Genomic DNA, 22,862 nt, shown 5'->3' with positions numbered 1-22,862 from the left:
GATGTTCAAGTTCAAGTTCAAGTGAGTTTATTGTCATGTGTCCCTGTATAGGACAATGAAATTCTTGCTTTGCTTAAGCACACAGAAAATAGTAGGCATTTACTACAAAACAGATAAATGTGTCCATATACCATGATATAAATATATACACACATGAATAAATAAACTGGTAGTGCAAATAACAGAAAGTGGTTGCTAATAATCAGAGTTTTGTCCGAGCCAGGTTTAATAGCCTGATGGCTGTGGGGAAGTAGCTATTCCTGAACCTGGTTGTTGCAGTCTTCAGGCTCCTGTACCTTCTACCTGAAGGTAGCAGGGAGATGAGTGTGTGGCCAGGATGGTGTGGGTCTTTGATGATACTGCCAGCCTTTTTGAGGCAGCGACTGCGATAAATCCCCTCGATGGAAGGAAGGTCAGAGCCGATGATGGACTGGGCAGTGTTTACTACTTTTTGTAGTCTTTTCCTCTCCAGGGCGCTCAAATTGCCGAACCAAGTCACGATGCAACCGGTCAGCATGCTCTCGACTGTGCACCTGTAGAAGTTAGAGAGAGTCTTCCTTGACAATCCGACTCTCCGTAATCTTCTCAGGAAGTAGAGGCGCTGATGAGCTTTTTTGATAATTGCGTTAGTGTTCTCGGACCAGGAAAGATCTTCAGAGATGTGCACGCCCAGGAATTTGAAGTTCTTGACCCTTTCAACCATCGACCCGTTGATATAAATGGGGCTGTGGGTCCCCCTCCTACTCCTTCCAAAGTCCACAATCAGTTCCTTGGTTTTGCTGGTGTTGAGGGCCAGGTTATTGCGCTGGCACCATATGGACAGTTGCTCGATCTCTCTTCTGTACTCTGACTCATCCCCATCAGTGATACGCCCCACAATAGTGGTGTCGTCAGCGAACTTGATGATGGAGTTCGCACTGTGGTTCGCTACGCAGTCATGGGTATAGAGTGAGTACAGCAGGGGGCTGAGCATGCAGCCTTGAGGTGCTCCCGTGCTGATTGTTATTGAGGCTGACACATTTCCACCAATACGAACAGACTGTGGTCTGTGGACGAGGAAGTCGAGGATCCAGTTGCAGAGGGATGCGCAGAGACCCAGTTCTGCGAGTTTGGTAACCAGTTTAGAGGGGATGATTGTGTTAAATGCCGAGCTGTAATCAATGAATAACAGCCTGACATATGAGTTTTTGTTGTCCAAGTGGTCCAGTGCGGAGTGGAGGGCCAGCGAGATCGCATCCACCGTTGATCTGTTGTGGCGGTACGCGAACTGCAGTGGGTCCAGGTTTTTGTCGATGTAGGAGTTGATTTGCTCCATGATCAACCTCTCAAAGCACTTCATCACCACCGGCGTTAGTGCCACTGGTCGATAGTCATTGAGGCATGTCACCTTACTCTTCTTGGGCACCGGTATAATTGATGCCCTTTTAAAGCAGGTGGGGACCTCAGACCTCAGAAGTGAGAGGTTGAAAATGTCCGTAAAAACTCCCGCCAGTTGGTCCGCACAGGTTTTTAGAACACGACCGGGTATACCATCAGGACCAGGTGCTTTTCGAGGGTTCACCCTCTGAAGGATTTCCTGACATCGGCCTCTGTGACTGAGACTGAAATGCCATCACAGCGAATGGGGGATCGGGAAGGCACATCAGTATTCTCCCTGTCAAAGCGTGCGTAAAACGCATTGAGCTCGTCAGGGAGTGATGTTACACCGGCATTCGAGCTGCCTCCTGGTTTTGCTTTGTAGGAGGTGATTGCATTCAGACCCTGCCACAGCTGCCGAACATCTGTCTCGTCCTCCAGTTTGGAGCAGAAGTCCCTTTTGGCCTTTTTGATGGCCTTACCAAGGTCATATCTGGTCTTCATGTAGGCCACTGTATCATTGGAGGTGAATGCCCTGTGTCTGGACTTCAGAAGAGTGCGGATCTCAAAGTTCATCCAAGGTTTCTGATTGGGAAACACTCGGAAGGTTTTTGTAGGGATGCAGTCCTCCACACATTTGGTTTATACCTAAGATAGACACAAAATGCTGTAGAACTCAGTGGATCAGGTAGCATCACTGGAGAAAATGGATAGGTGACGTTCCTCCAGAGATGCTACTTGACCCGCTGAGTCACTCAAACATTGTGTAAAACTTATTCCCATGTTTGTCACATGTCGTCAGAGATATTAATGCAGCTGTGTAAAAATTTAGCTGGGCTACATTTGGAATATTTATTGTGTGCAGTTCTGATTAAAACGGAGAGGATGCAGAAGAGGGTTACGACTTAGTTGCCTAGTTTAGAGAGTATTGACTATAAGGAATGGTTGGATAAACTTGGATTATTTTTTCTGGAGTGTCACATCTTCCGCAACCAACAAGGACCATGGTGGGCTTCACCTTTCCTTGGTCCCAGTTCTGATTTGTTCTGAAACTGAGTTACAGATTGCTGAGTTACCAGCAAGATCAAAGTAGGTAGTCATTCAATTCAATGCGTCAATCAACTAGCTGTAATATTACACCATGCATAAAGTTTGCCTGATCCTTTCTGTATGTGACAGAAATGGCAAGGTCTCACACAAATTATTCTGCAGAGTGCTCAGATGAGCACTTCAACAGGATAGAAAAGGCTGATGGGTATGCACAATGAAACACATGGTGCAACAGCAGGCAACCAATAATTCAAGGTAATGTTAAGGAGCATGGAAGAGAGCACCAAACAGCACAGGAATTTGTATTAAAGTAGTGAGAAATTCCATTAACATACTTGCAGACCCAACCAGTGTGCAGCATCTGATGGCTGATGACTCATCTCCTATTGTAGCACCACCTACCTTGTGTCTAGGTACTACAGTGGAAGCTTAAACTGCTGCTAGGGTTGAAAGGGCTCATAGGATGTCACAGGATTTTAGTTAATCAAGAGATTACAAGGATTGCTGGGATTCTGCCAAGAGCAGTAGCCAGGACCAGATTTAGATGAAGAGAGGATCTAAGTTGTTCTATTTGTGAACCCCTCCCAATCCCCCACCCCCACGACTAGAGGAAGATGGTCCACCAGGTTGACACCGATTTGCAGCCGAGCGTGGCCAATGAGATAAGGAGCTGGAAAGCTGCGCTTATTCATTTATTTATTGCCAGTGCTAGTGTTGAGTTATTGGCTTAAAACACTATTATTCTGAAATGGAGGGCAAGGAAAATTACTGAAGGGTTGTTTAGAGACTACAGTGCGTTGTGACAGCATATGTAAGAAAGGCCTATGACATTGTCAAAAATATTATACACCTTGCAGGGCTCTCACTTAATTTCTTTTCTCTGTTGTCAGCCGGGCAACTTTGGCAGCTTTTTAAGTTGCCAAATGACAGTTTAGGTGGTCATTTAAGAAGGTTTGCATGACGCGTGCGATAATGTGCTCGGACGAAGTGTGTAGTTACCAGTCGGAATTATGCTCAATGAAGCATCCACATATTATTTCTGCTTGAAATAAAGTCACAAACTAAACATATTCACCAATCAAGACATGATATATACCACAAAGACATGCAGCAAAATTATAATACATTATCTCAACTCTTTTTACACATTGCAATTAATGCAATTTCCATTATTTCTTTCCACTTCCAAACAAAATTTGGTTGGATTATTCAGCGTATGATCAGCCTCGGTGAGACCAAGCGCAGGCTTGGCGATCGCTTCGCAAAACTCCTCCACTCAGTTCGCAATAACCAACCTGATCTCCCGGTGGCTCAACACTTCAACTCCCCTTCCCATTCCGAATCCGACCTTTCTGTCCAGGGCCTCCTCCATGGCCAGAGTGAGGCCCACTGCATATTGGAGGAGCAGCACCTCATATTCGCTTGGGTAGTTTACACCCCAGCGGTATGAACATTGGCTTCTCTAATTTCAGGTAGTCATTGCCTTCTCCCTCTTTCCCCTTCCATTCCCAGCTCTCCCACAGCCTACTGTCTCCGCCTCTTCCTTTCTTTTTTTGTGTTGTCAGCTGCTCTACAACGGTGAGACCAAGCGTAGGCTTGGCGATTGCTTCGCCCAACACCTCCGCTCGGTCCGCCAGCGGTATGAACATTGACTTCTTCAATTTCAGGTAATCCCTGCTTTCTCCTCCCCTTCCCAGCTCTCCCTCAGCCCACGGTCTATGCCTCTTCCTTTCTTCTTCCCCCCCCCCCCCCCCAACCCTCACATCAGTCTGAAGAAGGGTCTCGACCCGAAACGTCGCCCATTTCCTTCGCTCCATAGATGCTGCCTCACCCGCTGAGTTTCTCCAGCATTTTTGTCGACCCATTCACACATATTCTGTTATCCCACTTTCCTCACCCACTCCCTACACATTAGGGGCAATTTTACAGAAACAAGTTAACCTACAAAGCCAATGTGTCTTTGGGATGGGGGAGGAAACCCACACGCTTGCAGGGAGAATGTGCAAATTCAACAGACAGTGCCCGAGGACAGGATCGAACACAGATCTCTGGCGTGTGAGGCAGCAAGTCTACCAGCTGTACCACTATATTTTGTTTTCCAACACAAAAAATTATACGTTGATAACTTTGGTTATTAAAAAAATGAAAATATCCATTTTCAGTTTTAAATCTCCAATTTCTAAACACCTGTTTTCATTTTTTTATTATGGGGTATTGTGTGTAGATTGATGATAAAAAAATAAATTTAAACCATTTTAGAATAAGGCTGTAACGTAACAAAATGTGGAAAAGGTGAAGGGGTCTGAATACTTTCTGAACGCACTGTACCTTCAGTGACTAATGTACAAGAACACACAGGTCTCGTTGCACTTCCCTTTTCCTAATCTGACACCATTCAGATAATCTCGTTTCTTGTTCTTGCCGACAAAGTGGATAACCTCACATTTATCCACATTATACCGCATTTGCCCACTCACCCAACCTATCCTAGTCACCCCTGCATCCTCATAGCATCCTCTTCACAGTTCACACTGCCACCCAGCTTTGTGTCACCAGCAAATTTGCTAATAACCATATAACAATTACAGCACGGAAACAGGCCATCTCGACCCCTCTAGTCCGTGCCGAACACATAATCTCCCCTAGTCCCATATACCTGCGCTCAGACCATAACCCTCCATTCCTTTCCCATCCATATAACTATCCATGTCTAGGTACTAATGTTACTTTTAATTCCTTCATCTAAATCATGAATATTTGTAAATAGCTCTGGTCTCAGCACCGAGCCTTGCGGCACCCCACTAGTCACTGCCTGCCATTCTGAAAGGGACCCATTAATTCCTACTCTTTGTTTCGTCTGCCAACCAATTTTCTATCAATGTCAATACCCTACCCCCAAATACCATGTGCCCTAATTTTGCCCACTAATCTCCTGTGTGAGACCTTATCAAAGGCTTTCTGAAAGTCCAGATACACTACATCCACTGGCTCTCCCTCATCCATTTTACTTGTTACATCCTCAAAAAATTCCAGAAGATTAATCAAGCAAGATTTCCCCTTCATAAATCCATGAAGACTTTGACCGATCCTGTTACTGCTGTCCAAATACGCAACAATTACATCTTTAATAATTGACTCCAGCATCTTCCCCACCACCAATGTCAGGTTAACTGGTCTACAATTCCCTTCGCTCTCTCCCTCCCTTCTTAAAAAGTGGGATAACATTAGCTACCGTCTAATCCACAAGAAATGATCCAGTATCTATGGAATATTGGAAAATGATCAGCAATGCATGCACAATTTCTAGAGCCACCTTCTTGAGTACCCTGGGATGCATAATCACATTTTTTTTTTTAAACATTCCTTAATCCCTTTGGTCATCCTCCAAGGCTTTTTGATGAGTTCCCCATTGAAAGCCCACTCCACTGGAGTGCTTGCTCAAAATTAAGAGGGGCAAAAAGGAAAATGCACCAGGTATATGAAATAATAATTGGTGTTTGTTGTTGGTACATTGACATGTATTGAGATAGTGAAAAATGTTGTTTTCTGTGCTACCCAGGCAGATCAATCCATACACAATTACAACCGGTAGTGCAAAAGAGAGAATCAACATAATGCAGAATATAGAGTTACAGAGAAAGTCCAGATAAATAAAAGTGCCAGAATGAGATAGGTTGGAAGATCAAAAACAAGTACTTCACAAATGAGAGGTACGTCCTTCAAGAATCTAATAACCGCAGAGAAACAGCTGTCCTTGAATCTGGTGGTACGGGCTTTTAAGCTTTTGAATCTTCTGCTCAAAGGGTAAGAGGAAATGGCAAAATCACCAGCATGTGAGTGGTCCTTGATAATGTGGGCTGCTTTCTAGGGCAGCATTGCAGAGTTAATGTGGAGCGGGGTGGTAAGAGGGTAGCTTGCTGGTGGACTGGGTATTTTGCAGCCTAGGACAGAGCAGTTGCCACACTAAGCTGTGATGCTTCCCGAAAAATACCTTTTTTGGTGCATCTGCACAAATTGAAAAGAATTGTTGGAGACATGCCAAACTTCCTTAGTTTTCTAAGCAAATAGAGGCATTGCTGTACTTAGTCACATCAATGGGGAACCAAGCCAAATCATTGGAAATTGTGTTACCAATTGCCAAATTGTTCATCATTGCACTCCATCTGCTTCCTCAAGTTGATGGCCAGCTCCTTCGTTTTTCTGGCATGGAGGGAAATGTTGTTGCTTTGACACAATGCTTCTACACTCTTTATCTCATTTCTGTACTCTCTATCTTCTGTACATTTACTGCATTCAGTGCCCTCAATGTGGCCTCATTTACATCGGAGACACCAAGCGTAGACTCGGCGACCGTTTCACTGAACACCTGCACTCGGTCCATCGATGACTGCTGGATCTCCCGGTTGCAACCATTTTGACTCTGCTTTCCCTTCCCATACTGACCATCCAGTCTCCTGCATCGCCAGAGATAGGCCACACAAACCTGGAGGAACAGTACCTTATATTCTGCTTGGGTAGTTAACAAGCTAATGGAAAGAACGTCGATCTCACCAGTTTTAGGTAACTAACCTACAAACACCCCCCCTCTTCCCTGTGCCCCACCTGGACTCAGAATTATTTAGCCCTTCCCTCTCCAGCTATATTGCTTCCTATGGCTCCATAATTTGCACTCCCTCTGTCCTTTTGTCTTCTAATCTCCAGCTACCTGCCTATCAAATGCCCCCTTCACCTGTAAAAACCTATCACTCACCAGGCTTTGTCCTGCCCCTTCTTCCTTCCAGCTTTATCCCACCACAATCAGTCTGTAGGAGGGTCTCAACCCAAATCGTCATCTATCCAGAGATGCTGCATGAATTTGCTGGCTTTACCTTGCACTAAATGTTATTCCCATATCACGTATCTATACACTGTAATGGCTCGATTGTAATCGTGTATTGTCTTTCTGCTAACTGGATAGCACACAACAAAAGCTTTTCACTGCACCTCAGTAATTGTGACAATAAACTAAACTGAACCCTCTGCCTCCAGACCCATTTCTCTGGCAAGGAGTCCTCGCACCCCCCCAAGTGACAACTCCTCCTCCTAGACTCCCTCTTCCAGCCTTCTACTTTCTATTTTCTTTGACCTGTTCATCTCCAACTGCTACCACAACATAAACTCTCTCGACTTCTCCACACCCCTAACCCACTCCAATTTCACCCTCTCTGAACAAACAGCCCTCCACTCACTTAGTAATAATCAAAATGAGTCTGAGGAAAGTACTCGGCCAAAACCATTGTCTGTCCATTTCCCCCCACAGATGCTGCCCAACACAGAGTTCATGCAGCAATTTTATTTGTTCAAGACTATAGGATCTGCAGTTCTTGTACCTCCATTTGGCTATATCTGTTTGCTCCCTGCTGCTTTGGCAAGGTATAAACATGGAAGTTCAGACCATGATTTGTGTTCACTGCAGCTAGTCGGTTGTTCTCCAGGAGAGGAAGAAGATTGAACTTTAACTGGGACAAGTGACAATAAACTGACATTGAAACCTTGAACTGCCGGCATGTTTTGGCCTGTTGACTTAAGGGGCTGTCCCACTGCAGCGAGTTTAGAAGAGTTTGCCCTCGATTCAAACTCGCAGCATGGTCGACACGTGGTCCTAGGAGGTCCTAGGAGGTCCTCTGAGGTCACTGGAACTCTCCTTCATGCTCGAGGAAAGTTCCCGCATACTCGCAGCCTCAGCTAGGTCACGTAAAATATTTCAGCATGTTAAAAAATTTACGCGAGTAAAAATTGGTTGGCATGGTTCTTTTGAACTGAAAGTGCAGTGGAGTGGGGTCGCTATGTAGTTACAGGTAGTCGAGGGCAGCCGTCGGCAATCTCCTTCGCTGGCCGGGCATTTTAATTGGCTCAATGGATTTTTCAGGACCAAGGAAAACCGACCGATAGGTTAAATGCCCGCTAAACTTTATTCTACATCTTAAAATTGTCTCCACTCCTCTCCCCTCCCCTTCTATCCCCCCCCCCCCCCCCGTAAAGGACTTACCGTTATTGTGCAGCCGTCTTTTACCTTCCTCTTCATAGCGGGTGTGAATTTCAGACAGCACTCCCCCGCTTTCCCTGGCCCCCTTTTGGGGTGTGTGTGTGTGTGTGTGTGTGTGTGTGTGTGTGTGTGTGTGTGTGTGTGTGTGTGTGTGTGTGTGTGTGTGTGTGTGTGTGTGTGTGTGCGTGTGTGTGTTCGCGTGTGTGCCTGCATTCGTGCGTGCGTGATCGGGTTCGTGGTCGATCCAGATCCAGCTTGAGGTTTTTCAGGTGAGTGCCCTCGAGCTTGAAGGTCGAAGACACTCTTCTGAACTCACGGATTAGGTCGCCGCAGTAGGACAGCCCCGTTAGTTTCCCTCTCAGGTGTATCTGACTGGGCACTTACAGATTTTCAGAATTTGCTGTGTGTTAATCGACATGTACCTCAAGTGACTATTTATTTCTTGGCAAATTGTAGTCCTCTTCTTTTCTGGTATAGTACCGATTGTGTTAAAGTCAAATTTATTTAAAGAAAAGATTTGAAGAGATGTGCATTTAAACAAATGTCAAATGAACTGGAATGGGCATTGAGGTTAATACTTGTTCACTGTAAGAAGGTCAGGGTATTTCAGCCCTGTTGGCACAGAAGCTGAATTGATAGTTTGAAACTGTTGCTAAAGATTTCCAATAACATTTCACTGTATGGGAGATGAAAATGGCCAACTGACAATAATAAACCTTAGGTCTAATTCCATCATAAAGATTCTAGGTTGGAGAAAGAAAATTTGATCAATAACATTCATTATCTTAGGAATTATACTTGGCAGTCTGCAAAATTGCTGCTGCATTTTTATATTACTTCTGTGATTAAATTCCATATGAAAATAATTGTAATAAAACCTGCTGCCATCTTGAAGGATTGGCACCCTTGGAGGCACTCTTGGGGTTCCAGGGCCAACTGCTAGAGGCACCCCATCACCCAGAGGCAGAAAGATGGCTGCGGGAGACAGGCGTCAGCGGAGGGTTTAGGCGTCAGCGGAGGGGGCTGCTGGAAGCCCTGCAGCAGCCCAGGGATCACATGGACCAGGGGAAGCTAGAGGCCTCCCAAGGTCGAGCTTGCAGATCGGACACGGCATGCAGTAGTGGAGGACATCAACAGCATCGCCAAGCTACCTGCAACACCACCGCCAAGCTACCTGCAACACCACCGCCAGGACAACAGGCTTTTGAGGCCAAGATAAGAATCTATACTTTTAAGAATTTGAAACTTAAGGTACGTTGGTGCCAGAAATATGACAACTCTTTGTGTACTACCTCAGCGAAGTCTGCAATTCTTACACTACAATTGTTGTACTTGTGTAGTTATGCATGATTGCCCTTATGTACAGTATGATTCTACAGATTTGTATGGGAAATAAATTCACCGTTTCTAGGTACATGTGATAATAAAGTGCCATTGACTATTGGATAAAACAACTCAATGTCTAATTTATTGTTTGGAATTTACCTGATAGTCCATATTTTAAAAAAAACAATTTTGCAGATCAGTGAACATTTTTACCAAATATCAGCATTGTAAAATTTAAAAAAATGTTTTCTTATTAGCTTTGGACTCTTATTTGCAATCTACATGCATGAATATTCCATTGGTAATTTATCAAAATATTTGTATGCTTAAAACATTTTTTAACAGGTGTATATGGTGACAGTAAGAAATGTATGAAAGAAACCTTTGTGTTTAAGTTTAAAAACCCTGTATCCATCTATCTCCGCAACAAAGTTCACTTCTCTTTGCCACACCTACAACATGCCCAAACTTGTTCTGTTTACGTCCATGAACAAAATAGTTTTCTGCATTGGTTAAAATAGAACATTTAGAATTTTCCAGTTCTAAACCCTTCCGTACGATATTGATATAACTAACATATCATGCATGAAATTGCGATCAGCCCGTCTAGAACCTAGATTAGAATCCTAATGGATTTTTCTAAATCATCAGTAGTTCTGGATTAGGGATGGGGAGGGAGGAGAGTTAAATTGTTGTAAAATTGAACATTAACCCAAAATGATGTTTTTGGGCAATTCATTAAAAATCTTACAAGGAAAAATACATCTATCCATGTTCTACAGAGATGCTGCCTGACCCGCTGAGTTACTTTCCCATTTTGTCTTTTTTTTTTTAATAAAACGGTATCTGCAGTTCCTTGTTTCTATAAAATACATAAATTTGATTAATGATTGGTCAGAAGCAAGAGAGTTAAGGAATGAATGAATATAATGTGATTTTAAAATGGAGACAGAAAAAATTCTGCCAGGAAAACCAAAGCTTTCAGCGATGATAGAGGGATAGGTCTAAATAATTTGTGCTAAGACGAATCACTGCGTGACATTGTTAATTCAGCACAATTGAATTAAAAATGGACATTTTCAAGTCATTTTACATTATTCTGAAAATTCAAAAAGACATGTCCTCTGCTGGAACATTGTTAATATTAGAACATATTGATCCATCATTATGCACTTTGCCAAAATAATTACATTTTAATGGAACTGCCTCGAGCTGGGACTGCTTCGGGCTGGGACCCACGTTAAGCAAGCCCCATCACTATCTTCAGGCCACCTCCTCCTTCTGCACACACTCCAAATCCCTCTGTACAACTCGCATATCATACTACTTATTTGGTGCTTCCTTGCCTTATTTGCCCCTCTGAAATGCATTTGCCTTGTATTTCAATTGAATTCTATTTTCCATTCTTTTGCCCACCCACTGGGCAAATCCACTGATATCTTCCTACACCTTACAACCTTTCTTTCTCCCTCACTATCTGTCAAGTCTTCTAATGTTTTTGCAGATTCCCCGCTTGAAAGGGATTTGATTTATCTACCCCGAAATGATGAACTGGATTCACTCAGACCAAACACTTCTTTTCCACCTTTTTTATTTTCTCCTCCTTTTATTTTGGCAGATTAGTCTTTAGCAGTTTTTAGCAGTTTTAGTCTTTACCAGGTGAAAAACCGGCTGCCAATCGGGTCTGTAGAAAATCAGTCCTGCTTGCCTTTTCTGGCTATCGCGACAGTCTTTTCAGACAGTCCTTTTGATTTACTGTTCAAGTTTTGCCGCCCTAAAGTCTCTTCTGTCTTCTTCACTGGCTTCTGGTGCTGTGTGCCCTTTTGACCCCCGGGCAGAACTCAGCAGGCTGGGGTTCCGCCCACTTTAATCACTGTCTCGTGATTTCAATATAGCATTTCTCTGCACCTGTTCTTTCATTTTAGTTTGACGACACTATCTATTTTAGTATAATCTACAAACGTTATTAAGCCATAAAAAGCAACAGAACCTAGTATAGAGCCCTAAAGAGTCACTCAGCGACACTGTAACTCAAAACATTAACCATTGCTCTCTGCTGCTCACCTAATTGTGGACTTACTTCCCCTTGGATCCCTTTGGCTTTTCAGATCTGTCTGCCATTTAGGACTTTGACATCTAACCTTACATCACGTCAACCTCACTGCATAATATGGCATGTTATTCAAATCCAATATTTGGTATTATGTTGAATTTTAAAAGGTAGTGAATGAAGTAGGTAAAAGGTGCAGGAAAAAATGCTAAAGCAAAAAAGGTTACAACCAATTTTGACAAAACCCAGAAGATCAATCATGGCCCTGCATACTGCCTGCATTGAGTCATTTATCACATGCAGATCTCAAGTGTGTTTGGGTTCAAGCATGGGATTGCATGCAATTTAAGTTCCTTTTGGCACCTACACCACTCTCCTCCACTCACCTGTAGTACTCAACTATACAAGAGCAAGTAAAAATCACAGGTATGGTGTATAGGAAGAAAAATCAGTGGGTGTGATGGGGAGCAGGATGGGTGGTTGTTGGGAAAAGATGAATGCCAACACCACAGGATGCACACAAACCCAAACTAAAATATCGAGGGGAATGTGGAATGCGTGAAGATTTAAATTGTTGGGGATACCACAATTTTCAGGCGTTTATGCCGTTATCGGCCCAAGGCATTTGAGTTACAGGAAGCATCTGCTCCTCCATGGAGATGAGGTGATGCAAGTTAATTTATCAAAACTAACTACCCTATGATGTAGGTATGTTGCAAAGCCTACCTGAAGCGTCGTTGAAAATCTGCCGCTGCGGGTGTGCGCGATTTTGGCGCCGTTTAGAGGGGGGCGGGTTTAAAACGCGATTTTCTCTAGGCTGTTCAAATCGAAGATGTTCAGCCTAGTTAATTATTAACGAAAAATCGCTGGAAGACCCCGTCGCAAAAGCTATTATTAGTTTTAAAGGCCTCGTATAATAGTTATAGTAGTTTAAAAATCAATCTCTAAACCCGCGACCGCCAGCAACCGCAGGGTCCCATAGAGCAAACCACAGAAGGTATGTAGCTTATTTTTACATTAAAAAGGGCTTCTAAAGATCCCTTTATACAAAGTTTAATATTGCGAGCAGCTCATTTTGGGCCCATTATATCCTGCAGTATTTTTCTGGGCATTTGGGGCACAAATCTACCGCAATGTGAACGTTCTAAACCAGCGCGTTCCACAGGGACCCACTGGAAAGCTGATTTAAATGGGCATTTATTTACAGCAATTGAGCACTATATTCCTTCCATTTGGTCTATAAATTAATGTAAATGAGATTTAAAAATCATGTTTTATTGTGAATTATTTGTGAATATTATTTGGACATTTAGGCTATTTAAAAATGTTAATCATTTATTAAGAAATGGATAGATGTTTAGATCTAGTAATTGAAGTCTGAAATTAGCTACAATTAGGTAACTAACTAATTATATGCTTTAATTTCAGGTCATCCAAGTAAGATTATTTTATATTTGTTTCAGAATGCTTCACTCTATGATAACTGAAAATTTCATTCAGTTCTCTTAATTTTTAAGAAAGTTATGGACTTTTGACTGTTCACGATCACAGCTTTTTTGTTATGTCCATAGAAAATCAATAGGGAACAAGATGCTCATTTCCGAGTATGAAAATGGCCATAACTTTTTAAATACTTGAGATATGAAAGTGAATTAGGTGTCAAATTAAACTTATTTTTATGCTTTATCTGATGGGATAAATTACAGACTTGATTTTTAAAATCTCAAAATTTTGTAACATTGCTATATGATGCTTGGAGTTATTGGTTACTTATTTCTTGGAAAATACTTAGTCTAGGTGGGGTAGGGAAATAAAGATCACAAAGTACAAATACACCAATCACCAAGAATTATGCCACAAATTAACAAGGCCATAAAGAAAGCAAATCAAACACTAGAGTTTATGTCTAGAGCAATAGAATTCATAAGGAGGGAAAGTATGCTAAACCTGCTTCAAACCATTATGTCATAATTAATGATGGTGCTCTGCATTAACATTATTTTCTTGATCATTTTCTAACTTACTTTTGGGCCCCAATATGTTTCTGCAGATATCAGAACAAAATATTTAGTTAGGATAGGTATGTTTACATTATTAATAAAATGTGTAAATTGAAGCCATTAACTACTTCCATTGAAAATTAAAAGCATTGCAGATATTAAAAATCTAAAATGAATCCAGAAAGTGCTAAAAATGCTCAGCATACCATGCAGCTCATCTAGGGAAAACATTTCAGATCAATCACCTTCTTAAGAACCAGAAAAGTGAGAATAAATTGATAAATTGATTCTTAAAGCATTTTAGACTATTACTATGTTACTGGGAGAACATAACCGCACAGTTGAAAGTAGATACAATAAATCAAAATTATCTTACATTTTTGAAAAATACGACGTCTGCTTATCCTTTTTCCCTTCTCACCAGTAAGAATGGCTCATTTTCCAATGATATCTAGTTCAAGCTGGCTTTAATTCTAAACTGTGATCTTTATATTTGATTGGCCAACAACATGCTGAGCTAAAACCGATATCTTGTAGCGGCGCCTGCTGGCGCACGCAGGTATCGAACCCGGCGTTCGGAAGCCGCGGTCACGTGACTCGGGAAGGGCTGCTAGTTTTCGCGCGGTTTTGCTTTCGCGCGGCAGTTGAGTGCTGACCACTGTTGTGGCCAGACGTGTTGTAAGAACCTGTGAGCTAAGAAGCTATTTTGAGAATAAAATAAGTTACTAAACTTAGTTGTCGTTCTTGTGACCGCCAAAATCTAATCAAAGCTCATGCAACTACCCACCATCCGTCTCAGTTAATTGGAGTAGCAAAGCTGTTGCCTCACCAATTCAACACTGACCATAAATTATTTTGACGTGTATGGCCCTAAATATCCTGTACCAACTAGGCCATCTGAAAATGGAGAGATATTTTAACAAGTGACCAGAAAAAACACCGAACTTGAATAGGCCTCAAACATTCATATTAATAGTTAGGAAACATGTCTTCATTTTGAATTAAATGTTTACTTACAACTGATTCAGATGGATAAAAAGAACTGTTTATCAATATTTCTTCTAAGATTTCTTGATCTGTTGAAAGGGAAACATTGACAAACAAATTTATTATAAACACAAAAAGCTGGAGTAACTCAGCAGTCCTCCAACAAATTTATTACGATGTATTGGCACTTTCCAAGTTAACTCACCACAATTCTGAAAAATATTTAAATTATAACTTAGTATTTCTTTAGGAAGTTAAATCTTGGAGTTATATTTGGGGGGGGGGGGGGGGGGGGGGGGGGGGATCACAAAACTTACATTTTAGTTTTTTTCTTCACAAGTAAATATCTTATTGAATGCGTAAACCTCCATCTTCACATATAGAAACATAGATCTAATTTAAATTATATACAGTGGCTAGTTCCAATTACTATTGTAGATTGAATATAGTAGAGATCTGTATATAATAGGCTTTGGTTGAAGACTGTGCTAATTACAAATCATTTTTTAAGTATCATAATAAAAGATAAATTAATAAATATATCTATATTAATCAGCTCACTGCCTAAATTGTTGTCTACAATATCGCTGACAGTCTATTTTTTATTACCTCATTTAGACATCCATAAAACTATTCTCACTGTCTGGCATTATTGTTAATGCATCAGGAAAACGTCCAAGCATCTGATAAAATTTTAATCTTGTTAGCATGTTTGACATTTAATTCATAGGTAAGGAGTGTTTCAAAAGACAAGCTCCTTTCATCACTTTCCACACTACCAACCAATCAATATTTACTGTAGGTATGCTGAACAAGAACAATAATCCACAAGTTCAAAAGAGTTCAAAATGTGGTATGATGTAGACATGTCAAATTTAGATAGGTTATCGACACAGTAGAGCTATTCAATGTTGATTTATGCCTTTATCAACGAGAAAGACAAGCATTTGCAAATATCTCTCAAGAAACTTCAATACAGAATTGGATCTCGAGGACAATCTGATCAGGATTTTCTCCAATATTTTCGCACTCAGGTCGAAGATATCTTATTCTAAATGTTCAAGACTTACCTAAATGGTCAAGACTTGTGAATAACATCAATGGCAATAGATTGATAGAGTAAGGGAGAATAATGAAATTATTCTCAATTGTGTTAGGAGAGAAGAGGGAGGGGAAATATTCAATTGATCTGCTAGTTTGGATCTGAGAGGTGTAGATTTTAATTCTGATTTGCCTCATGTCTGAAGTAGCACACACACAAAACTTTACACAAAGATGTACACATTGGATATTTACTGATACTGGATCTTCATGTGTCCAATAACAATGAACTGAACAAAGGACAAAGTGCTGGAGTAACGCATTAGGTCAGTCATGCTCTTTTTTATGATTCCTGAGAATGAATTGAATCAGGTGCTTTTTCCATTGTAAGAATACCAAGTATCAGTCTCCCATAGCCTATATACTAAACCAACTACTATGCAGTCTGTAAATATCTTCACATATGTAGTCCAAAGAGAGAACGAAGTATGAAACTAGTGTCTTGAACTTAAAAGCAATTACAAAGGTGTAAAGGCAGAATTTGAAGCGGCTTGGGAAATAGGTTGAAAACCAAGACCAGATAAGCAGACATTTTAGGATATTTCATAAATTTCAAATAAGGTTTATTTTCAATGAAGGTGTATTTGGATTTCTGAGATGTTCAAAAGATGCCACATAAAAAGTTAGTGCGCAAGAACATTTGACTGCAATTTATTTGCATAGATAGAACATTAGCTCATTTAGAGTTGCAGTAAGGGGTCAGTTTTGAATTCGACAAACTAGAACCAGTAGAATCTCAAAAGGATCAGAGCTAGGCTCTCAACTACGTATATTTTACTCCACGTTGGATGAAAGGATAAAGTGTTCTTAGCCAAATTCTCTGGGGAAAAAAACCCAGAAAGGAAAGGTTTTCAAGATGAAGAGATTACAAAGAAACATAGATATGTTAAATATGAGCAAAACCATGAGCACTTAGGGACACTGAAAGAAAACAACACTGAATTTAAAGATTAGCCATGATAATAATGAAGGCAGAGCATTCACATAGGGTTGAAGGCCTACTCCCATTTCAATTTCTAATGGCAGATGTAGTAAATGTGAGGCTATCCATATTGGTTGGAAGAATAGATAAGCAGTATGCGGTTTAAATGAAGAGGCATTACAGAGGGAACAAGGTGTGACAGAAAGTTAGCATGTAGTACAGCAAGTTCAAATAACATGTTGATGGATTAATTGTAGATTGTTCTTACTGTGGCTGGGTGGCAGAGGAACAGGGGCAGGAGGGGTGGGGGGAGAGTAGATTGGACATTGAAAGAGAATGGATGCAAATGGCAGAATGGTACTGACGGGAGACAACATAGAATGGATAGGCCAAATGTCTTCCTACTACACTAAACAATGTAAATTAAAAAAATTGAGAGTTAGGAGAGCGAACAGAAGTATTGTCCGTCGTTGCAAGGCAGAGTTGAAAAGCATGAAGGTTTTGCTTCAACATCGCAGAGTATTGGTAAGACAATCCACGAGAGCAAAACATATTTCTGATCTCCTTATCCTCGAGACTGTTTTGAACAGATTCAATGGATTGATTCCTGCAAAGAATGTGGTGTATGAGGAGCAACAAATGAGAAGTTTAGGCATTTAGAATATTTAGTTTGATTTATTCTCACGTGCCCTGGAGTACAGTGAAAAACTTGAAAAGTGGGAGGTTGGAGTCGATTGAACAAAATCCAAAAATTGCAAAGGGTTTTGACAGGGCAGATACAGGGATTGACAACAGGGATTGACAACAAGGAGATTCACCTACTGAGCTTAATTTCAGACTAACCAATTGGCAACTTAAACCAAAGATGAATAGGAATTTCATCTGCTGGGTTATAAATCTATAATAATATTCTCCATTTTGGAATAATAATGGAGACTGAGTGATTAAACATATTCAAGGATGATTTTGTATATAATTTGGACTACAAGGGAATTATGGGGATCAAGTAGGAAAGTAGAGTTCAAGATTAGATCAGATCAGCAATGATCTGATTGAACAATAATGCCTTCTCCAATTTCTTGCGTTACAAAATACATACCTAACAGGTTATGCCTGCATCAACTATTTGTCATTGCAAGTATGAAATTCCTCAGACAGGAAAGAAAGTTTAAAGAACACGATCTAAGCATTCCACAAGTAATGGACAAGGAATACCTACATATAATGAATCGATTTTTTTTGGGTGGAATGGAAGGTCAATGTAACCAATTATAGTGGAGCAGCAAAAAACAATTAAAATGTTAAAATTTCCAGTGAATTTCTACTACTTGCATTCTATTATGATTAAATGAACAGAGCTTTAGTGGTCACATTCTGTGTGATGCAGTTGGTAGCTGGTTGCTGAGAAACAAGAAAAACATTCAAAATGTCAAACAAAATACAAAGAAGACCAACAAAACTGACTCACAGTATTGGATCACAGGATAATCAGGAGAATCCTTTGAGCTTTTCTACCTTCACAAGGTGGCCTTACAGATACACAATACAGTACATAGCATGGAAAAGATAAATCCAAGACATCATAAGTCATAAGAGCAGAATTAGGCCATTCAGCCCATCGAGTCTACTCCGCCATTCTCTCATGGCTGATCTATCTTTCCTTCTCAAACCCATTCTCGTCCTTTCCCCATAATCGCATCATGAATCTGCCAATTTCCAACTTAAAATACCCAATGACTTGGCCTTCACAGCCATCCGTGGCAATGAATTCCACAGATTCATCACCTTCTGACTAAATAAATTCCTCCTCATCTCAATAGACAATAGGTGTAGGAGTAGGCTATTCGGCCCTTCAAGCCAGACTGCCATTCAATGTGATCATGACTGATCATCCACAATTAGTACCCCGTTCCTGCCTTTTCCCCATATCCCCTGACTCCACTATCTTCAAGAGCCCTTCAAGAGTCTTGAAAGTATCCAGAGACCCACCCTCCACCGCCCTCTGAGGCAGAGGATTCCACAGACTCACAGCTGTGTGAAAAAGTGTTTCCTCATCTCTATTCTAAATGGCTTGCCCCTTATTCATAAACTGTGGCCCCTGGTTCTGGACTCCCCCTAACATCGGGAACATGTTTCCTGCCTCTAGCGTATCCAAACCTTTAATAATCTTATATGTTTTATTTGTCTACCTGAATAATCTTATATGTTTCAATAAGAATCCCTCTCATCCTTCTAAATTCCAGTATACAAGCCCAGCCGCTCCATTCGCTCAGCATATGACAGTCCCGCCATCCCGGGAATTAAACTTGTGAACCTACGGTGCACTCCCTCAATAGCAAGAATGTCCTTCCTCAAATTTGGAGACCAAAACTGCACACAATACTCCAGGTGTGGTCTCACTAGGGCCCTGTACAACTGCAGAAGGACCTCTTTGCTCCTATACTCAACTCCTCTTGTTATGAAGGCCAACATGCCATTCGCTTTCTTCACTGCCTGATGTACCTGCATGCTTACTTTCATTGACTGATGAACAAGGACCCCCAGATCCCTTTGTAGTTTTTGCCCACTAATCTCATATGTGGGACCTTATCAAATGCTTTCTGAAAGTCCAGGTACACTACATCCACTGGCTCTCCCTTGTCCATTTTCCTACTTACATCCTCAAATTCCAGAATATTAGTCAAGCACGATTTCCCCTTCGTAAATCCATGCCGACTCAGACCAATCCTATTACAGCTATCCAAATGTGCCACTGTTTCATCTTTTATGATTGACTCCAGCATCTTCCCCACCACCGATGTCAGGCTAACTGGTCTATAATTCCATTTTTTCTCTCCCGCCTTTCTTTAAAAAGTGGGATAACATTAGCTACCCTCCAATCCACAGAAACTGATCCTGAATCTATAGAACATTGGAAAATTATCACCAATGCATCCACTTCTAGAACCACTTCCTCTAGTACCCTGGGATGCAGACCATCAGACCCTGGGGATTTATCAGCCTTCAGTCTCATCAGTCTACCCAACACCATTTCCTGACTAGTGTGGATTTCCTTCAGTTCCTCCGTCACCCCAGATCCTCTGGCTAGTACATCAGGAAGATTGTTTGTGTCCTCCTTAGTAAAGACGGATCCAAAATACCTGTTCAACTCATCTGCCATTTCCTTGGTTCCCCATAATAAATTCACCCTTTTCAGTCTTCAAGGGTCCAACTTTGGTCTTAACTATTTTTTTTCCTCTTCACATACCTAAAGATGCTTTTACTATCCTTTATATTCTTGGCTAGCTTACCTCATCTTTTCTCCCCGTATTGCCTTTAGTTATCTTCTGTTGCTCTTTAAACGTTACCCCATCTGGCTTCCCGCTCATCTTTGCTGTTGTACTTCTCTTTTATTTTTATACTGTCCCTGACTTCCCTTTTAAGCCATGGTCGCCCCTTACTCCCCTTGGAATCTTTCTTCCTCTTCGGAATGAACTGATCCTGCACCTTCTGTATTGTTCCCAGAAATACCTTCCATTGGTCTGATACTGTCATCCCTGCTAAGGTATCTTTCCAGTCAACTTTGGCCAGCTCCTCCCTCATGGCTCCATAGACCCCTTTGTTCAACGGTAATACTGACATCTCCGATTTTCCCTTCTCCCTCTCAAATTGTAGATTAAACCTGATCATATTACGGTCAGTACCTCCTAATGGCTCCTTAACCTCAAGTTCCTTTATCAAATCTGGTTCATTACAGAACACTAAATCCAGAATTGCCTTCTCCCTGGTAGGCTCCAATACAAGCTGCTCTAAGAATCTATCACGGAGGCACTCCACAAACTCCCTTTCTTGGGGTCCAATACCAAACTGATTTTCCCAGTCTACCTGCATGTTGAAATCTCCCACAACAACCGTAGCATTACCTTTATGACATGCCAATTTTAACTTGATTCAACTTGCACCTTATATTCAGGCTACTGTTTGGGGGCCTGTAGATAAGTCCCTTTAGGGTCTCTTACCCTTACAATTCCTTAGTTCTATCCATACTGACTCCACATCTCCTGTTTCAATGTCACCCCTTGCAAGGGACTGAGTTTCATTCTTCACCAACAGAGCTACCCCACCCCCTCTGCCCACCTGTCTGTCTTTTCGATAGGATGTATACCCTTGAATATTCAGTTCCCAGCCCTGGCCCTCTTGTAGCCATGTCTCTGTAATTCCCACAACATCATACTTGCCAATTTCTAACTGAGCCTCAAGCTCATCCACTTTATTTCTTATACTTTGCGCATTCAAATACAATACTTTGACTTCGGTATTCAACTCCCCTCTCACTCCGGTCCCTATTGGCCCTGACCTTACTCTCTTATCCCTTCTGTCCTTCCCATTAATTCGGGAGTCTTTCGTAACTTTTCCTGTACTCACTTCCCCTTTAATTCCATCTTTATACTCCCAATTTGTCAATCCCTCCCCTCCGCTATTTAGTTTAAACACATATGTGTAGCCCTAGCAAACCTGCCTGCCAGATCATCAGTCCCCCTCCAGTTAAGGTGTAACCATTCCCTTTTGTACAGGTCACCCCTACCCCAGAAGAGACCCCAGTGGTCTATAAATCTAAATCCTTACTCCCTGCACCAGCCCCCCCAGCCAGATCCCATATCTCCCTGTTCCTGCCCTCACAAGCACGAGTAACTGGAAGCAATCCAGAGATAACCACCCTAGAAGTCCTGCTTTTCAGTCTTCTTCCTAACTCTCTAAACTCGCGTTGCAGAATCTCCTTTCTAAAGATATGTCCTTTGAGGCTATGCTACCTAGTCTTAGACTCTTTCACTAGTAGAAACATCCTCTCCACTTCCACTCTAACCAGGCCTTTCTGAGCGTTTTAATGAGGTCCCCGTCATCTTTCTAAACTCCAAGAGTACAGGCCCAATGCTATTCAACGCTCATCATACAATACAATAACAATAATACTTTATTAGCCAAGTACGTTTTGCAGCATACGAGGAGTTGCATTTGCCAAGTCAGTCATACAATAAAAAGCAACGGAACACACAAAACACATTTTAACATAGACATCCATCACCATGATGGAAGGCGAAAAATAGTTCAATCTCATCACTTTGCTCTCCCGCAGTCGGGGTCCTCGAGTCCTCCGTTTATGGGATGATCTCGACTCCAGTAGCCGGCGACGGGTCCTCCGCGTCGAGGTGATCTGCTCCTGCATTGGGGGGATGTCAGCTACCCCGCGCTGGATGATCGAACTCCGCGTCGGGGCTGGTCGAACCTTCCGCGACTTTGGAGCTCCCGACATCTACGGCCTCTCCCGAGACTGCGAACTCCCGATGTAAAGTCTGCAGGCCGCGGTTGGAGCGATCCCAGGCAAAGGATCGACTCCGATGTAAGTCCACGCCCCGCGGTGAGGCCCAGGGATAGTCCGAGGAGGCCTCCAGCTCCATCGATGGTAGGCCGCAGAGCGACCGGAGAATGCGATCCGAAAATTAATCGCATCTCCAGCAAGGTACGAAACTGAAAAAAAGTCTCCCCCGATCCCTCCTTCTACATAAAACAAACCTGAGAAAATGTACACAAACTTAACACTAAAATTTAAAAAAGACAAAAAAAGACTGTTGGCGGGGCTGCCAATTGTGCAGCGCCCCAGGTGGTCAGTTAACCCAACAAACCCCATGATCATCCTCGTAAACCTCTTCTGGACCCTCTCCTGCGCCAGCACATCCTTCCTCAGATATGGGGCCAAAAACTGCTCAAAATACTCGAAATGACCAGTGCCTTATAAAGCCTCAGCATTATATCTTTGCTTTTATATTCTCGTCCTCTTGAAATAAATGCTAAAATTGCATTTGCCTTCCTTACTAATGCATTTTGGTAGTTACCAGCACACCCAAGTCCCTTTGCACCTCCGATTTCTGAATCCTCTCTCCATTTTGAAAATAGTCTACACCTTTATTCCAACTACCAAAATGCCGTGACTACTCACTTTAGTCCATCTGCCACTTCATTGCTCACTCTCCCAACCTGTTCAAGTCCTTCTGCAAAATGCCAGCTTTC

At 41.9% G+C, this 22,862-nt stretch overlaps 1 protein-coding gene across 3 annotated transcripts in view; it reads right to left on the bottom strand.

Annotated features, from left to right (window-relative positions):
* Positions 1-22,862, bottom strand: part of nsun7 (NOP2/Sun RNA methyltransferase family member 7) — a 96,511-nt gene that overhangs the window by 53,571 nt on the left and 20,078 nt on the right. For all 3 annotated transcript variants that reach the window (XM_033027708.1, XM_033027692.1, XM_033027701.1), the window contains one exon: positions 14,825-14,883. In XM_033027708.1, the coding sequence (XP_032883599.1) occupies positions 14,825-14,883 (59 nt within the window). The remainder of the gene's footprint in view (positions 1-14,824; positions 14,884-22,862) is intronic.

The sequence above is a fragment of the Amblyraja radiata genome, chromosome 1 (genome assembly GCF_010909765.2).
Source record: "Amblyraja radiata isolate CabotCenter1 chromosome 1, sAmbRad1.1.pri, whole genome shotgun sequence".
NCBI classification, from domain to species: domain Eukaryota; kingdom Metazoa; phylum Chordata; class Chondrichthyes; order Rajiformes; family Rajidae; genus Amblyraja; species Amblyraja radiata.
Note: the sequence above shows the minus strand (reverse complement) of the source record. Positions and strands in the feature narration are given on the sequence as shown.